The sequence below is a fragment of the Equus przewalskii genome, chromosome 1, assembly GCF_037783145.1.
Source record: "Equus przewalskii isolate Varuska chromosome 1, EquPr2, whole genome shotgun sequence".
Lineage (NCBI taxonomy): Eukaryota > Metazoa > Chordata > Mammalia > Perissodactyla > Equidae > Equus > Equus przewalskii.
In genome coordinates, this window is record NC_091831.1 from 132,921,436 (window position 1) to 132,941,462 (window position 20,027).

At 39.0% G+C, this 20,027-nt stretch overlaps 1 protein-coding gene and 1 pseudogene across 6 annotated transcripts in view; both read left to right on the plus strand.

The window, feature by feature from the left end:
- The first annotated feature begins 5,994 nt into the window (after positions 1-5,994).
- LOC103555310 (putative ribosome-binding factor A, mitochondrial) lies at positions 5,995-19,401 on the plus strand (annotated as a pseudogene).
- SLTM (SAFB like transcription modulator) overlaps positions 18,791-20,027 on the plus strand; it is a 68,749-nt gene continuing 67,512 nt past the window's right edge. For 4 of the 6 annotated variants that reach the window (XM_008526754.2, XM_008526752.2, XM_008526755.2 and 1 more), the window contains exon 1: positions 18,911-19,564. In XM_008526754.2, the coding sequence (XP_008524976.1) occupies positions 19,403-19,564 (162 nt within the window). In that variant the 5' untranslated portion in view covers positions 18,911-19,402. Of the gene's footprint in view, positions 19,565-20,027 lie in introns of all 6 variants that reach the window. The other 2 variants (XM_070578902.1, XM_008526753.2) reach the window with 1 other exon arrangement.

The following is a 20,027-nucleotide window of genomic DNA, read 5'->3' on the forward strand; positions in this document are numbered from 1 at the left end:
GATTAACAACAATAACTAATAATCAAATACAACAATTATAACAATATACTGTAATAAAAGTCATGTGAATGTAGTCTCTCTTTCTCTCTCTCTCAAAATATCTCATTGTACTGTAATCACCCTTCTTCTTGTGATGATGTGAGATGATACAATGCCTACATGATGAGATTAAGTGAGGTGATGACTTAGGCATCGTGATGTAGCATCCTGGGCAGGACAGAGCAGGATGGCACGAGATTTTATCATGCTACTCAAAACGGCACATTATTTAAAACATATGAATTGTTTGTTTCTGGAATTTTCCATTTAATATTTTTGGACTGTGGCTGACCATGGGTAACTGAAACCTTGAAAAGCAAAACCACGCATGGGGGGATCTACTGTATTTCCCTGATCCGTAGTGAGTCTGAATACTTTTCATTTTCTGTCATGCCAGATTAATGGAAAGAGAATCAGAGAACATAAATAATTTCTCAAAAGTCAAAATCAGTATTGAAAAAGTCAAGTCTGGGTTTTTGCTTCCTGCTAGGATGGAATAACCGAGTATCATTGTCCTGCCTTAAACAATTAGAAAATCAGACAAGATATTTGAAAAGACAGTTTTCAGGTACTAGACAACAAACAACACAAGTCAGTGATCCTGAGAGAAGGGAAATGAACAAAGTGAGCCCTTCAAGTGCTCCAGCTCACTGCCTTTAGAGAGTTTACAGGTTGCAACACTGAGAGGTGGAACCCAAACACACCCCATTGGTTTCACTGAGTTGAAAGGATAGAGATTCAGGGAGGCCCAGGGAGCTAAAATTTGCAGGGCAAACAACCAGAGAAGAGGAAGCTGAACACAGAGAGGGGTAAGCCCACAGGAATTGCAGAAGGGCTGTTTAAGTCTTTGACTGAGTACTGATCTACACATGCACATGTGTAAACTACTAAGGATAGGAAAAGAACCATCAGAAGAGTATGTAAAACATCTTCAGAACTCACACAGGGCTGTAAATATTTGTATTTTCCCTCAGTCAGAGTGGACAGACCTCCGACATGTGAGGGCATAAAGTAGAGACCTTAGAATGGTATTGCCTCAGTAGTGGGGCAAAATTAGGCCCAAAATAAAGGCTGTCTGTATCCATCCTAACAATGCTTAAAATCAAGCCTTTAAAAGGTCAAATTTATTCCAAGTACCTAAATGGGGTCCCAGAATAAAACCCAAACAATTAAAGCAATACAAATAATCCAATGCTGGAGAACGTAGAACTCTCAGTGTTTGGCAACCAAAAATGATGGTCAAGAATGCAAAGAGGCAGGAAAATTGGACCCATAACCAGGGGGAAAAAATAATCAGTAGAAACAGATGCAGAAATGACACAGATGATATAATTAGTAGACGAGGACATTAAAACAGCTATTATAAATATACTCCATTTGACCAAGATGGTAGAAGAAACCATGATCATGATTAAAAAAATAAAATGGAAGGTAAAAAAACTGCCACACCAGGGGCTGGCCCCGTGGCCGAGTGGTTAAGTTCGCGCGCTCCGCTGCAGGCGGCCCAGTGTTTCGTTGGTTCGAATCCTGGGCGCGGACATGGCACTGCTCATCAGACCACGCTGAGGCGGCGTCCCACATGCCACAACTAGAAGGACCCACAACGAAGAATATACAACTATGTACTGGGGGGCTTTGGGGAGAAAAAGGAAAAAATAAAATCTTTAAAAAAACTGCCACACCAAATTTCCTTAGATGAAAAATATAATATCTGAGATATAAAACACATTAGATGGGATTACCAGCAGACTACACACTACCAAATAAAAATATTAGTAAACTTGAAGAAAAAACAATACAAATTATTCAAAATGAAGCACAGAGAGAACAAAATAGAGTATGAGTGAGCTTTGAGAAAATATGAAGCAGCCTAATATAAATATAACTGGAGTCCCAGAAAGAAATATGGGTGGAGGGAGGTGAAGAAGTGGCCAGGAAATTTCCCAAATTTGATGAAGACTATGAACTCACTGATCCAACAAGTTCAATGAACCCTCAAACAAATGATACATGAAGACAAACAGCACTAAGGTACAGCATAATCAAATTGCCAAAAACCAATGATTAAATCTTTAAAGCAGGCAAAGAAAAAGACCTGACATACAGAAGAAAAAATACAAGAAAGACAGCCCACATCTCATTAGAAACAATACAAATCAAATGTGAGTGATGTGATATCTTAAAAGTATTGAAAGGATAATTGCCAGCAAGAATTCTATACCTAGCAAAAACATCCTTCAAAAAATGTGGAAAAAATAAAGACTTTTGCAGACTTATAAAAGCTGAGCGAATTTATCATCTTTAAGCCAGCACCATAATAAATGTTCAAGTAATCCTTTAGGTCAAAGGAAAATGATACAGATAGAAATTTGAGTCTACACAAAGATATGAAGAGCACCATATATAGTTAATATGAAGATAAATATAAAAAACTTATTTTATTATTTTTTCTCTCTTTAAAAGATAATTTACTGTCTAAAGCAATAGTTATAATAATATATTGTAGAGTTTGCTACATATTCAACACAATTGTATGGAGGAGAAAAAGTGGAAGTATGCTGTTATATAATTCCTATTCTGTAGAGTTTTGTAACACATAACAATGTTTTGGTCAACAATGGACCATACATATGATGGTGGTCCCATAAGATTAGTACCATATAGCTTAGGTGTGTAGTAGGTTATGCCATTTGGTTTGTGTAAGTGCACTCTGTGATGTTCACACAATGAAATTGCCCAAGGACACATTTCTCAGAACGTATCCCCATCATTAAGTGATGCATGACTGTATATGCAGTGTTTCAATATTATTTGAAGGTAGACTGTGATAAGTTAAATATTTGTACTGTCAGCCCTATATCAACGACTAAAAATATAAAAATAAGAGAAACAGCTGCTAAGCCAATAAAGAAGGCAAAACTGAATCATAAAAAACATTCTCAATTAATGCAAGGAAGTCAGGAAACAGGGAAAAAAGAATAAAGGACAGATGAGACAAATAGAAGACAGGATGAGATAAATAAAGAACAAGATGGTGAATTTAAACCCAATCATATAATAATCACATTCAATTTAAATTTATATAGTCTAAATATTCCAACAAAAAGGCAGAGAATGTCAGAATGGATAAAAAACAAAATCCAATTAAATGCTGCCTACAAGAAACATACTCTAAATTTAAAGTCATAGATAGGATAAAAACAAAAGGATGGAAGAAGATATACTATGCTAATACTAATAAAAAGAAAATTGAAATGGCTATATTAGAAAAAGTAGATTTCAGGGAAATAAACATTATCATAGATAAAGCCATGTCATCATGATCAAAGGGTCCAATTTATCAACAGATTATAACAATCCTAAATGTGTATGTACCTAATAGAGACTTGAAGTATAGTAATTAAAAAAAACCCGATAGAACTTAAATGAGAAATGCACAAATTAACAACTAGTGCTAGAAATTTTAACATTGCTGTTGATAATTGATAGAACAGATCAAAAAATCAGTAAGGATATGAAAAACCTAAAGAACAGCATCAAACAACTTGACCTACATCCAACAACAACATAATACACATTCTTATCAAGTGTACATGGTACATTTCCCAAGTTACACTATATTCTGAGACTTAGAACAAGTCTTAATAAATTTAGAAGGATTTAATTCATACAAAGTATCTTCTAAACTTAAAGGAAGTAAACTAGAATTCAATAACAGAAAGATATTTGGAAAATCTCCCCAAATATTTAAAAATGAAACACAACACGTAAATAACCAATGGGTCAAGGAAGATCACAAAAGACAGTTTTAAATGTTATGAACTGAATGAAAATAGAACCACAACTATTCAAAATTTATAGGATTACATTAAAGCTGTGTTTTCAAGGAGATTTATAGAATCAAATGTTTATATTAGAAAAGAAGAAAGCTTTAAAATCAATGAACTAAGCTTCTATCTTAAAAAATTAGAAGAAGAGCAAGGGCTGGCCCCGTGGCCGAGTGGTTAAGTTCGCGCGCTCCGCTGCAGGCGGCCCAGTGTTTCGTTGGTTCGAATCCTGGGTGTGGACATGGCACTGCTCATCAAACCACACTGAGGCAGCGTCCCACATGCCACAACTAGAAGGACCCACAACGAAGAATATGCAACTATGTACCGGGGGGCTTTGGGGAGAAAAAGGAAAAATAAAATCTTTAAAAAAAAAAAAATTAGAAGAAGAGCAGATTAAACCCAAAGCATGCAGAAAGAATGAAATATTAAAAAAATAATAAAAATAATGAAGCACATGGGCACCAGCCAGAGGGCTGTGGGGCTCCCACAGGGCCATAGGGGCTACTCAGCAGCTGAGCTGGAAGTGGCTCCTCCATCTCTTCTGGCAACAAGAACTTGATCAAGAAATTTTCCTCAAAAACCATTTATGTGAGCAATTTGTGTCCAAGGCCCATGAGGAGGCAGGACCAGCTAGAGGGGAGAGTGGTGCCAAAGTCCTTAGAGATCTGGCTGATTAGATCAGTGGGTCTGGGAAGATTATGAAGGGCCTGGAGTGCTGGGATGAGGGGTTTGAACTAGTTGCCTTAAGAACAGGCAGCTAACAAAGTTTTTCATGAGATGTTTCTGAAAGAGAACTCTAAGAGCTGTGTGTAGGATGGCTTTTAGGGTGCAGTGACCTGGAAGCTGAGGGAGATTGCTGCGGTCACGCAGATGGGAAGTGCTAAGTCTCTGTACTAAGGCAGGCTATACTGCATCCTGCAAGAGTTTCTCAAAACATGGTCAGGGGCCCATCTGCAACATGATGAGCTGGAGCAAATGTAACAAGTGTGGATTCCTGAGCACCACTCCCCACCTACAGAATCAAAATCTCAGGGGGTAACGCTCAGGAATATCTGGGTTTGTAACAAGCACCCAACCTCCACCACCAGACATCAACTGAAATTCCCAATGAATTAGTGGAAAGTCAAAAAAAACAAATCAAATGCAGGGCCAGCCCTGTGGCCTAGTGGTTGAATCTGCACTCCACTTTGGTGGCCTGGGTTCAGGTGTTCAGATCCCGGGCACAGAGGTACACCACTCATCAGTCATGCTGTGGCAGCAACCCACGTATAAAAAAGGTAGAGGAAGATGGGCACAGATGTTAGCTCAGGGCTAATCTTCCTCAGCTAAAAAAGAAAAATCAAATCATAAAAGCCCTAGAATAAAATATAGATGATTATGCATCTAAAACTTAGACATAGAAGGACTTTTTAAATGAAAAGCAACAGGGAAAAACACCATGTAGGTAGAGTATACTACATAAATCTTAAGAATTTCTATATTATAAAAATATAATTAACAAATTAGGGGCCAGCTCCGTGGCAGACTGGTTAAGTTTGCCACTCCGCTGCAGCGGCCCAGTGTTCGGATCCTGGGCGCAGACATGGCACCACTCGTCAGGCCACACTGAGGTGGTGTCCCACACCCCACAACTAGAAGGACCAGCAACTAAGAGATACAACTATGTATGGGTGGGGTTTGGGGAGATAAAAGCAGAAAAGAAAAAAAAAGATTGGCAACAGTTGTTAGCCCAGGTGCCAATCTTTAAAAAGAAAAGAGAACCACTGCTCTATGTAAATGTTAGCTGCCATTATTTAAAAAAAAAAATTAAATCATAAACAACAAACAGAGAAATATCTACAAGTATGGCAAAGGGTCATTATCTTTATTGTATAAAGAGCTTATATAAGCTGATAAGAAAAACACAATGGCCCCCATAGAGACCTTGGCAAAGGCATGGAAAGATAATTCACAGAAAAATATAATTGGTCAAAAGTGTTTTGTCTACCTCACTAATAATGACAGAATGTGAAAAAGACCCCACCGAGTTGTCATATCTCTTTAGACTCCTCTCAACTGTGGCAGTTTCTCAAATTTTCCTAGTTTTTGATGATCCCAACAGTTTTGAGGAGTCCTGGTTAGAAAAATGTTTTGGTATGAAAGTCTTTCCTTGGCATCTCACTTTTCCTCAAATCATGTGAGCTGGAGTTCCTAATGAAGAACACCTCAAAGGAAACCAAGAAAGAGGACCATGTGCACTTAAGGGGCCCGGATGGCCCTTCTCTATAAAACACTGACGGATTTGCTGGGCATTTCTGAAGTGAACCAAGAGATCTAAGACCCAAACATGGAGTTTTCCAAGGTGTCTCTTACTTGAGACCTCTCAGCTTGCTGTGTATATTGGAAGACAACTCTTTTTGCTAATAGAATGAGCACACTGAAGCCATCTCATAGAAAAGCACTGTACATATGAGGCATTATTTGATGTCTCAGCAGATCCTGAGGAATGAGCTGCCTATGGTTTTTGTCCTAGTCATACAAAATGCAGCTCTGAGATTGATCAGTTAATGGCATTTGCTCATTGTAGACCCCAGGTGAGAAAGAAGACTTTGTACAAAATGACTTATGGATCCCTACTACAGTTCATCATAATCTGATGCCATGGAATCTGCTGTGCACTCAAGTTGTGTGGAATTAATCACGAGACACTCAACAAGCAGATAATAGGATAAAAAAAGAAGAGAGAGTGCTTGGAAGTTTGAGTCCAGTGTGGTCAAAACAAGAACAGAAACAACTGGCTGAATTGACAAAGCAAATGAAAAAGAGAAGAAGAAAGCAAAGCCCCTCATGGATGATGACATCCCCCTAAGAATTATCTGGTGGGCAGAATATGGAAAAATGATCTAGATTATGCTAGTGCATTTTTGGAGGAGTACACACGGGAATATGAATGTGAAGTATAAGAAGAAGAGAAATTGGAGGCAGACAGAGGAGGTAACAGAAATGAATCAAAAGAACTTATTATAGAATAGGAAAAAAGTAAGTTTGTGAGGCATTAACGCTGCTAATAAACTTCTTTTGAGGTGTTAAACTGATGCAGACCAACAGCTGCTATAGAAGTGTGTACTGTTTTATGTCTCTGTATTATGTTACTATGTATATACATAATATAAACTCTACTTTGGAAAACAAAAATAAATGTTTAATATTTCAAATAGAAAAAAAGATAAGAGAAGAAATCAATGAAATAGAAAAAAATCAGTAGAACCTAAAACTGGTTCTATGAGAATATCAGTTATATAGATAAGCCACTAACTGGACTGTTTAGGGATTAATAAAAGAGAGAAGAGGACCAGCCCCGGTGGCCTAGTGGTTAAGTTTGGTGGGCTCTGCTTTGTTGGCCCAGGCTTGGTCCCTGGGCACAGACCTACACCACTCGTCAGTGACCATGCTGTGGTGTTGGCCTACATACAAAATAGAGGAAGACTGGCAACAGATGTTAGCTCAGGGCGAATCTTCCTCAGCAAATAAATAAATAAATAGATAAAAGAGAGAAGAAATAAATTGCCAACATCAGGGATGTGTGGACATTACTTCACATCCATACATTGAATTTATGTTTTAGAACTTCTCCAAAGAAAACTTAAGGTCCAGATAGCTTCACTGGTGAATTTTATCAAATATTTAAGGAAGAAATAATACCAATTCTACACAAACTCTTGTGGAAAATAAAGAGTGAATATATCCTAACTCACTCCATGGGGCCAGTGTTACCCTAAAACCCAAACCAAAGATATTAAAAGAAAATTTAGCCCAATATCCCTTATGAACATAGATGCAAAAATACTTAAAATCTTAGTAAATCAAATCCAGTAATATATAAAAATGGATAATACATCATGACCAAGTGTGTTTTATCACAGGAATACATGGTTGATTTAATAATAAAAAAATAAGTCAATGTAATTCACTATATTATCACACTAAAAAAACCCAAATGTGATTATCTCAATAGATTCAGGAAAAAATCATTTGACAAAATTCAACATCCATTCATGATAACTCACAGCAATCTATGAATGGGGGAAAACCCCTTCTTCAATCTAGAAAAAGGCATCTATAAAAAACCTACAGCTAACATCATACTTAACACCTTTCCCCCTTAAACAAGGAACAAAGGAAGTCAATGGTACAGCCTCTGAACCTTCCTCTGGCTTTGCAATCAGAGCCCATGATTCCCTCCTCTATATCAATAAAATTATGTTTATAATCTCAATTAGAGCACTTAGCACCTTTTATTTAATTAATCCATTTACCCTTCTTCTCTCATTCTACTGTGACCTTCTAAAGGCTGTCTTTTCTTTTACTCATCTTTTATGAATGCTTATTGAATAACTCAATTAAGAGTTGTAAGAGATCTTAAGGATCATCTGGTTCAGTCATCCTATTTTCCACTAGAGGAAAGTAAACCTTAAAGAGATCAACTTATCCAATATCCCATAGCAAGTTAGTTATTGTAATAATCAACCATGTCTTTTCATCTAAGAGGTACTATCTCCTTCAACTCATCATTCTGTCAAGTAGGCTCTATTCACTCACATTATAAAGGATAAAATTATAGCTGAGAATGCTTAAGTTACTTGCCCACAGTCAATACTGAGTGTTTAGGGAAGTACACAAAGACAAGACGTTTCACATTAAAAATATTTTAGCTGTTGGAGGAAGAATATTTTCCACTGCTTCACTTTTGGTTTGTGCAACAAAAACCTGTCTTAACAATGAGAAAATGAGCTTAGAGATGCAATCTAAAACTCTGAAACTATGACCAAATTTAAACTAAATTTAAAACGTGAAATACCAATTCCTTGCTACAAGTGCCACTTTAAATGAACCTCTTTTATTATATTTACTTACGTGTGTAAACATTCCCAACCTAATCTCTAGTAGTATTTGTGATAGCTTACACGAACACATGTAACAGCAAAGTAGAAACCTAAATGGATTAAGACTTCAGGAAAATAATGCAAAATAAGTGAAGATAGCAAAATTCAGCCAGAGGTAATTATGACATAGAAATACATACCACAGAATCCTGGACAATTTCTAGATGTGAGCCACAAATTTAACTTCAGATTCCAAGCAGCCGAAGCCAATAGAGAAATGTAATCAGTTACAAGATTCACACGTGTCAATAAGGTAATATGTCTCAGAAGAAGCAGAAATTTTCCTTCCATTGAAACCTCAAAGAAATATTATCATTAAACGGACACTGTGTGGCAGTAAACAACATTCTTAACAACAACCCTACAATAATTATCATGGCGAGTTTCATAAAGGGAAGGAAGCTTGAGGAGCTCTAATACCACAGTGAGATCCTTTCATAACTCTTTAGGAAAGGAGGTGAACCCAACTAAAAGTAAACATACGAGAGGGAGGCTGATATAGAAGACAAAGTGTGGGTCTGGTAATAAACCCTGTCATAATCTCTTCCTACAGAAACCTTCTAAGAGGTTTAGAACCATCTGCTTTCTCACTCAGTCAAGACAAGAGCTTTGCAAGAGGATTCTTCTACAGGAAAAATCTAATGCATAAGATCCTCTCCTGTCCTGCTGGTATGTATAGTTTATCTGAAATCCAAAGGGTAGGTAAGACAAAGACCATGGATTTTAGAACAGTCTACTACTAGTCATAAAGAGACCAGTTGTTGCAAGACATAAAAAAGCACTACCATTCCAACAGTACCATGTACATGGGGAAACCTGTCATGTATGGGAGGGATTTCTATAGGTATGTATTGAAGAGCGTAGGACAAGGCTTTTTGTGGGGTTTTTTTTTTGAAGAAGAAGAAGACTGGCCCTGAGCTAACATCCATGCCCAGCTTCCTCTACTTTATATGTGCGATGGCTACCATGGTATGGTTTGCCAAGCAGTGCTATGTCCACACCCGGGATCCGAACTGGCGAACCCCAGGACACCAAAGTGAAACGTGCAAAATTAACTGCTGTGCCACTGGGCCAGCCCTGTGGGACAAGGTTTTTTTAGAGCATCAACCTTAAAAGAGATGGGAGACATCTTAAGCTGTGTCATGAACTCATGAGTGTTCACTATACTCTTTTTCCACTTTTGCCCATGTCTGAAATTTTCCATAATAAAACACTAAGGAAAGAAAATATAACCATGTTGACAATCCTCAAAGAGGTCAATGAAGAAGTAACATTTATGAAAAATAACAAGAAATTATAAACTAGACAGAAATAAAACAAGAGTAACAGGTATAAAATGTACCAATTAGAAATTCCAGAAAAATAGTAATAGAAATTTAAAAGAAACCTCAAAACAATCCAATTACAAATGGGCAAAGATTTGAATAGACATTGTCAAAAGAAGATATATGAATGGCTGGAATAGGCACATGGAAAGATGCTCAACATCTTTAGTCATTAGGGAAAATGCAAATTAAAACTCTGATAAGATACCACTTCACACCCAGTAGTATGGTTGCAACCAAGAAGACAGACAATAACAAGTATTGGAAAAGATGTGGAGAAATGAAACCCTCATATATTGCTGATGGGTGTGTAAACAGTGCAGCTACTTTGGAAAACTCTTGGCAATGTCTTAAAATTAAACATAAATTTACAATAAAACCCAGCAATGCCACTCCTAGAAATCTACTATCCAAGAAAAAACATATGTCCACACAAAGACCTGTACATGAACATTCATAGCAGTATTATTCACGACAGCCCAAAAGTGGAAACAATCCACATGTCTATGAACTAGTGTGGGGATAAACACAATGTGGTTATTTATATAATGGAAGACTGTCAGCAATAGAAAGAAGCAAACAACTGTTACAGGCTACTAAATGGATGGACCTCAAAGAAGTCAGACGCATAGCACATATTGTATAATTCCGTTTATCTGAAATATCCAGAAAAGGCAAATCTATAGAAACAAAGTTTATCAGTGGTTGCCCAGGGCTGGAGGTGGGAACAAGGGTTGACCACAAATGGGCATAAGGGATAATTTTGGCATGATAGAAACGTTCTAAAACTGAATTGTGAAGATGGTCGCACAACTTTGTAAATTTACTAAAAATCATTGAATTGTACATTTTAAATGGTATCTAAATTTGCTACAGATTGAATGATTGTGTCCCTGCAAAATTCATATGTTGAAACCTAATGCTCAATGTGATGGCATTTGGAGGTGGGGCCTTTGAGAGGTGATTAGGTCACGAGGACAGAGCCCTTGTGAATGGGATTACTGCCGTTACAAAAGAGGCTCTAGAGAGCTCTCTCTGTCCCTCTGCTCTCACCAGACACCAAATCTGCTGATGCATTGATCTTGGACTTCCGAGCCTCTCGAACGGTCAGAAATAAGTTTCTTTTGTTTATAAGCCACTCAGTCTATGGTGTTTTTGTTATAGCACCCACAAGTACTAACATAAAATTATACCTCAATGAAGTAGCCAGTATTAACAGTTTCTTATGTATTCTTCCAGATGTAAGTTTATATATTTATATACGTAATCATACATATTATTTTTCCCTTGCAAATGATAGCATACCATTCACACTATCCTCTGGTGTCAACCTCTGTTTGGTTTTTAAAATTGATCTTGTAGATCTTTCCACAGCAGTATGTGTATTGATCCATCATTCTTTTTTTAAATTTTATTTAAAAGGAAGATTAGCCCTGAGCTAACATCTGCCACCAATCCTCCTCTTTCTACTGAGGAAGACTGGCCCTGAGCTAACATCCATGCCCATCTTCCTCTACCTTATGTGTGGGACACCTGCCACAGCATGGCTTGACAAGTGGTGCATAGGTCCCCACCCAGGATGCAAACCCACAAACCTGGGCTGCCCAAGTGGCACATGCAAACTTAACCACTGTGCCACCGGGCCAGTCCTGATCCATCATTCTTATTAATATGTGCTGAGTATTCTACCATGTAACAGTACCACTGATGAATTTTTAGGTTTTTCCATGAATTTTTCTATTATAAATAATACTACAATAAATATCTTGGTACACAATTTCCCATAATTATGTTATTACCTACAAGAATACATTATTACCTATGAGTAGAATTTCTGTGCCACAGGTTGTGCATTGTAATTTTGTTTTATGTTTTCAAATTAATCTCCATAGAGGTCAGTTTATACTCCAAATAGCAATGCATGGGAATATCTTGACAACATAAGTTAAACTTACGTCCATGCCAACCTAAAATGTTAAGGGAAAAAAAAGGCACTTCACTATACTGTTAATTTTTCTCTTAGAAGGAGAAAAATTTTATTTTCTCCTGGAACGACCTTATGCCAATATTTTCAACAAACTTAGATGAAAGGGACAAATTCCTTGAAAAACATGAATTACTAAAGCTTACTTAAATAGAAATAAACTACCTGAAGAAGAGCCATATATCTATTGAAGAAATTGATTTTATACTTAAAAACTTCCCACAAGGAAAATTCTAGATTTAGAGAGCTTCAATGAGGAACTCTGCCTAACATTTAAGGAAGACATGATACTAATTCTATACACACTTTAGTAAAAATGGAAGAGAAAGGAACACTTCCCAAATCATTTTATGGGGCCAGCATTACCCTGACATCAAAGCCTAATAACGACATTAGAAGAAAAGAAAACTTCATACCCCATAAACATGGAATCAAAAATTCCTAACAAAATATTAACTAACAAAATCCAGCAATATTAGAAAGGATAATATATAACCTAAGGATCAAAAAAAATTTTAAGGAAAATTTAATTTTCCAATTGGAGTTTATCACAAGAATGAAAGATTGGCTCAACATTAAAAAATCAATCAATATAATTTACCATATCAAAGACTAAAGAAGAAAAACCACATGATCATCTCAGTAGGGGAAAATTATTTATCAAAGTTCAACATCCAATGATGACAACAATTCTCAGTAGACTAGGAATAGAAGGGAAGTTCCTCAACTTGATAAAGAGCACTTATGAAAAACCTAACATCATACCTACGTCGAAAGACCAAATGCTTTCCTCTTAAGATCTGGAGCAATGCAAGGATATGTGCTCTCATCACCCCTGTTCATCATTACTCTGAAGTCTGAGTTAATGAAATAAGGCAAGAAAAAGAAATGAAATGCATATAGATTGGAAAAGAAGAGTTCTTGTTTATCTAGAAAATAAAAGAATGCAAAAAAAAATTGCTATAACTTATAAGTAAGCTTAGAAAAGTATCAGGACACAAGGTCAATACACCATAATCAATTGTATTCTGTATACTTGTAATGAATAATTAAAAAATGAAATTCAGAAAACCATACAATTTACCATAGCCTCAAAAAACATGAAATACTTGTGGCTAAATCAAACAAAATATATGCAAAATCTGTATGTTGAAAGCTACAAACCATTGCTGAGAGACAGTAAAGAAGATGGAACTAAATGGAGAGATATACCATGTACACAGTTGGGAAGACTCAATATTGTTAAGATGTCAATTCTCTCCAAATTGATCTATAGATTCAACCCAATCCTAAATAAAAATCCCAAAAGACTTTTTTCTAGAAATTGAAAAACTGATTCTCAAATTTATATGGAAATGTAAAGGACCTCAAATAGCGAAACAATTTTCAAAAAGGAGAACTAATTTGGGGACTCACACTATCTAATTTAAAGACTTATTATAAGGCTACAATAATCAAGACATTGTGGCAGTCCTGTAAGGATAGACATGTAACTTAATGGAACACAATAGAGAGCCCAGAAATAGTTCAAAACATATATGTTCAACAGATTTTCAGCAATGTTGCCAAGCTAATTCAATGGGGAAGGAATAGTTTTTTCAATAAATGGTTATGAGACAATTATACTTTCATATGTAATAAAAATAATCTCTCGGGGCTGGCCCCGTGGCCGAGTGGTTAAGTTTGCGTGCTCCGCTGCAGGTGGCCCAGTGTTTTGTTGGTTTGAATCCTGGGTGAGGACAAACCACGCTGAGGCAGCGTCCCACATGCCACAACTAGAAGGACCCACAACGAAGAATATACAACTATGTACTGGGGGGTTTTGGGGAGAAAAAGGAAAAAAATAAAATCTTTAAAAAAAATAATCTTTACTATCTCACACCATATACAAAAATTAACTCAAAATGGACCACAAGCTTAAGAGTTAAAACTGTAGTACTTTTATTAAAAAAAATCAGAGAAAATCTTTGTGACCTTGGGTTAGACAAATATTTCTTAGATAAGATGCAAAGAACATGAATCACGAATAAAATGATAAACTGGACTTCCTCAAAGTTTAAAAGTTCTGCTCTTTGAAAGTACTTCTAATAAAAGAAAAGCACAAGCTAGAGAACAAGAGAAAATATTTGAAAGTCACCTATCTAAAAAAGGACATATGTGCCTACTAGTTTTTTAAAAATCTTAAACCTCAACAACAAAAAGACAATCAATCCAACTTTTCAAATGAGCAAAAGATCTGAACAGACACCTCACCACATATATGGATGGCAGATAAGCACATGAAAACATATCCAAAATTATTAATCATTAGAGAAATGCAAATTAAAATGACAATAAAAGACTACATATCTACTAGAATGGCTAAAATAAAAAATACCAACCATATTAAGTGCTAAAGGATTTAGAGCAACTGAAACCCTCAGATATTGCTGGTGGGAATGCAAAATGGCGTATCTGGAAAATAGTTTGGCAATTTCTCCTGAAGTTAAATATACAATTACCATACTACCCACTTCTGGGTATCTACCTCCCCAAAATGAAAACATATGTCTACACAAATACATGTATGCTAATGTTTGTAGCAGCTTTATTCATAACAATTCAAATGACCATCAACCAGTTAATGAATAAACAACTTGTGGTACAACCATGTAGTGGAATACTGCTCAGGCACTGAACAGGCAGGAGTAATAATATATGCAAGAACATGGATGAACCTCAACAGCATTAAGCTATGTAAAATAAGCCAAAAACAAAAGACTTTATGCTGTATGTTTTGATTTATATGACAAACTGGAAAAGGCAAAACTATAGTGACAGAAATCAGATCAGTGGTTGCCAGGAACTGGAAATTCACCAATGCTCTCTTCCAGGACTTGTGTGATTTCATCTCTTATATTTAAACATCTAATCCATTTGGAATTTATCCTAGTGTTAGAAATGGATTCACTTTAGTTATTAAACACCTCACCTTTTAATGAGACATCACTACATACCTATTACAACAGCTAAAACTAAAAAAAAAAAAAAAAAGTGGCAGTACCAAACACTGGCAAGAATGTGGAAAAGCTGCATGTCTCGTGAATTGCTAGTCGGGATATAAAATGGTACGGCTGCACTGGAAAATTTGGCAGTTTATTATAAAGTGTACATATCACATGACTTTTTCTTCTTTACTTTTAGAAGCTCTTTTTCTATTAGGGCCACTAACCTTTGTTTTTGACAGAGCATTCACACTCCTGGGCATTTGTCCCAGAGAAATGACTTAAGTCCACACGCAAAAACCTACACACAAATGTAAATAGCAGCTTATTTGTGCTAGCCAAAGGGTGGAAACAACCAAAATGTCCTTCACTAAGTGAGCGACTAAACAAACTGTGGTACATCCATACTGTGGAATTCTAAATAAAACTAAACAAAATAAAACAATAAAAAGGAACAAGCTATTGATGCATGCAACAGCTTGGAACTCAAGGGACTTATGCTGAGTGAAACAAAGAGACAATTTCAATGGATCACATATTGTATGGTTCCATTTATGTAACATTCTCCAAATAAAAAAATTGTAGAGATGGAGAATAGCTAAGTGGTTGCCAGGGGTGAGGATTGGTGGGAGCGGGGAGAGGCGTGGGCGTGACTGTAAGGGAGTAGCACAAAGGACACACCTGTGGTGAAGGAATAGTTCTGCATCTTGAGTGCAACAGTGGTTACATGAATGTGTGTGTGCAGTAAAATGGCATAGAACCATACACCTGCATCGCACCAATACCAATTTCCTGATTTTGATATTGTGGTATAGTTATATAAGGTGTTTCTCCATTTGTAGAAACTGAATGAAGGGCACATGGGAACTCTACTATTTCGCAACACTCTTTTTAAAATTTCTTCCTCCCCAAAGTCCCAGTGCATAGTTGTATATTCCAGTTGTAAGTCCTTCTAGTTCTTCTACGTGAGCCACCGGCCACAGCATGGCTACTGACGGACGAGCCACGTGTTTCTGCGACCGGGAACAAAACTCAGGTCACAGAAGCAGTGAGAGCACTGCAGTCTAACCACCAGGACATCAGGGCTGGCTCTGTAACTCTCTTAATGGTATCTTCTGAAGAGCAGAAATTCTTAATTTTAATGTAGTCAAATATATCAATCTCCCCTTTGTAGTTAGTGCTTTTTGAGTCCTAATAAAAATTTTTTTCCTAATCTAAGGTCATGATAATCTTCTCCTAATATTATCTTTGAGGAGAGACAAACCTGAGGGCTGACCGTCAGATCAAGCCTGCCTGCTTGCTCTGGGACATCAGTCTTCCCCTGTCTCCGGAACCAGATTTACACCGTTGGCTCCCCCTGGTCCTCAGGCCTTCAGACTGGGATTGGAATTATACCACTGGCTTTCTGTAGTGTAAAACCAGGGAATCTTGATCCACAGATTCAAGAAGTTCAACAAAGCCCAAGTAGGATACATTTTTAAAAACCACACATGAAGACACATCTCCAGATTGGAAACAGCAGATCTTGGGACTTCTCAGCCTCCATAATTGTGTGAGCTAAGTCCTCCCAATAAATATATATATTATATATTTAAAGGTGAATTATTTAAATAACTAATTTTTTTTTAAAAAAGAATCATAGGTTAAATGACAAAAGTAAAAATCTTATATGTTAAAAGTGAGAAGAATGGAGAAATTTTATTTTTTCTCTATTACAAAAAAAATTAGGGGCCAGCCCCGTGGCTGAGTGGTTAAGTTTGCGCGCTCCGCTGCAGGCGGCCCAGTGTTTTGTCAGTTCGAATCCTGGGCATGGACATGGCACTGCTCATCGAGTCACGCTGAGGTGGCGTCCCACATGCCACAACTAGAAGGACCCACAACTAAGAATATACAACTATGTAGCAGGGGGCTTTGGAGAGAAAAAGGAAAAAAATAAAATTTTTTAAAGCAAAAAAAAAAAATTAGATTTATGTATGGGTTTTCCAACTTATTTTGAATAACTTCAGACCTATAAAAAAGTTTAAATAATATACAGTGAACAACCTTATGCCCTTCTTCTAGATTCCCTAATTAATATTTTGCCACGTTTGTTTCTCCAATTAACTTTTTGCTACATTTACTTTAGTGATTGGTAACATATTGCCACATTTTCATTCTCTCTCTCTCTCTCTCTCTCTCTCTCTCAACTATTTGAAAGTAAATTGCAGAAAAAATGGTACTTCACCTCTAAGAACCCCAACAAGTATCTTCTAAGAACTGGGATATTCTACATAATCATGATATAACACTTCAGATATTTAACACTGGTACAATAATACAACATAGTACATGGTCAGATTTCTCAATTGTCCATTTAGCAGCCGTTTTGTTCTTTGATCCAGGATCCACACAACAATCTCACATGAAATTTGGTTATCCAGTCTCTTTAGTCTTCTTTCTTCTAGAACTGCTCTACCACTTTTGCTTTTGTGATACTGCTTTTGTGAAGAATCCAGAGCAGTTATTTTGTAGAATGTCCTACAATTGGACTTGTCTGATCGTTTTCTCCTGATGAAATTCAGATTAAACATTCTTGGTCTTTTGGCAGGTGATGTTGTGTCCTTCCTTCCTTGTCAAGTGCATCAGATCAGAAGGCACAGATCTCCATTTTAAGATAACTCCATTATTAGATTTTTTTTTAAGACAAAGAAAAACTCATTCACTTTAGATATAACAGCTTTTGGTTAGTATAACCCTCCTTTACAAGGGTCCCCAGAAGGTGGGAGCAGGGTGGCTGTGTGGGAAAGGCACTGGAATGAGATCTAAGGTTTGGTGCCAATTTGGCCAATAATTCGTTGTGGGTCTCTAGGTAAACTTAAAATCTTCATCTGTTAAAAAAAACCCAAAAACAAAAACAAAAGAGAGAGGATTGAGCCAGAGGATTTCTAAAGATCCTTTGAGTTCTAAAATTCTATGACTGTGAATCAAGTTGTGGTAGACACAGAGCTGGATCTGAAATCAGGAGACCCGGATTTGAGCACCGGTTCGGCCACATACCAGCTCTGTGAACACGGACAAGCCATTTAATCTCTCTAAACCTCGCAGAGATTTACTTCACAGTGTTCGGAAGGATTAGGGGGGTTACTGCATGTCAAAGTGCATTATAAACAGTAAAGAACTACCTGAATGTCAGATATTATTTTATAATGTCCTGTTTTTCTCCTTTTGGTCTAATTAGTCGAAAAAGCAACCTCAGGTGAGACAGACCTCATCAATTTAAATGTTCAAAACCAGAAAATGCCAATACGGTTAATTACACATCATACTCAGTTTACGGAGTTCACCGAATAGTTTTATTCCATAAACGCTGATGCTTTGATGATTAATACTACTGGCTCAGGTTACGAAGAGGTACTCACTTGTACAGGCCGGTCCCCCGTAAGAAGATGATCATTGTTGTTGGGATCCTAAATTTTGGCGGGGAACAAAACAGTGAACACAGTAAATGAGAATAGTAACAAGTACTTATAATTTCCTCATTCAGGAATCAATTTCGTGTTGAGCCGTCAGGTCCACCGGGGAGGATGGCGAACAGGCCGGTGCAGGGGGCAGCTGTCCTGTTTCTCAGGAGCGGGACAGCCCGGGAATAACCTGAGCCTCCTTGGGCCGAAGGCATGTTTTCCACTGAGACAGCCAGCGGGACCTGCCACACAGCCGGCCCTGTGTCATAGAACCCCTACAGCCCCTTAAGTTATAACCGCCCTAGGGTTTCCGTCGGGTCTTTTGAATGGAACTCGGGGAAGCTAGTGCATTCGTGCACACTGGCCACATTTTTTCGATTATTCAGCAGATCTGATCAAGTCTGTCTCTGGAAGAGGTTCAGAACCGGCGCGCACAAGTCCCAGGGTGTATGGTGAGTAACGCGCAAACCATCTATGCCGTGCAGCACCCAGCGCACTGTTGTCGCCAAAGCCTCGAGACGTTGCCAGAAAATGGCTAACGAAGCAGCAGGGAAACGGAGGTGCGGCGGACGTTGGTGCGGTTGGCCGCGCCGGACCTCCCAGCCCACGCAAGGGGTCCCAGCGCCCAGGGGGCCGCGGCCGGCTCGGCGGAGCGCGCCGGTCGCGGGCTCCGGCGCCAGTGCGCACGCGCGCCCGTCATCCGGGTGCTGGCTGCGGCTGCAGGTTGCGCCGGGGTGGCGGTCAGGGGGCGGGGCCAGCGGCTCATTGTGCGCAGCGCTGCGCGGCGCCGCCGGCCTCCGAGGCCTGGGTCGAAGTTGGTGCTGCTGCCGCCGCCCTGCAAGCCACTCGCTGCCTCGGCAGCGCGCTGCTCTTCTAAGATGGCTGCCGCTACCGGTGCTGTGGCAGCCGCGGCCGCCTCGGGTCAGGCGGAAGGGAAAAAGATCACCGATCTGCGGGTCATCGATCTCAAGTCCGAGCTGAAGCGGCGGAACTTGGACATCACCGGAGTGAAGACTGTGCTCGTCTCCCGCCTCAAGCAGGTGAGGCCCGGCGAGGTCCGGGAAGGGGCGCTTAGGCCGCGCCTCGGATTCCCCCCTTCGGCCGCAGCTGCCGGACGCCCGCAGCCGCCGGGGCCCGCGGGGCTGCTGGGCGGGGAGGCCCCGGGCGGCGCCCGCGCGCGCGGGGCTGGCGTGGACCCTCCCGCGGCGCCCCTGCCGCCGCGCGCCGGACCCGGCCTGCCAGGGGCCCGCGAGCCGCCCGGGACCGGCCGCCGCGGCCGAGCGCTCCCTGCCTCCCCCGGGCCGTCCCCGCCTGGCTGCGAGGGCTGCGGCCGGCCGGCGGGACCTCCCAAGGGCGATCGTGGAGACCCGGGAGGCGTTGGGTCCCCCTGCCTTTAGCAATGGTGAGCGCGTGCATTTCTCGGCCTGGAGGGACTGGTTACTTTGGTGACTTCTGCGAAGTTACCGTTTAATTGTGCCCAACCGTTTCCTCCCCATCTTGGGG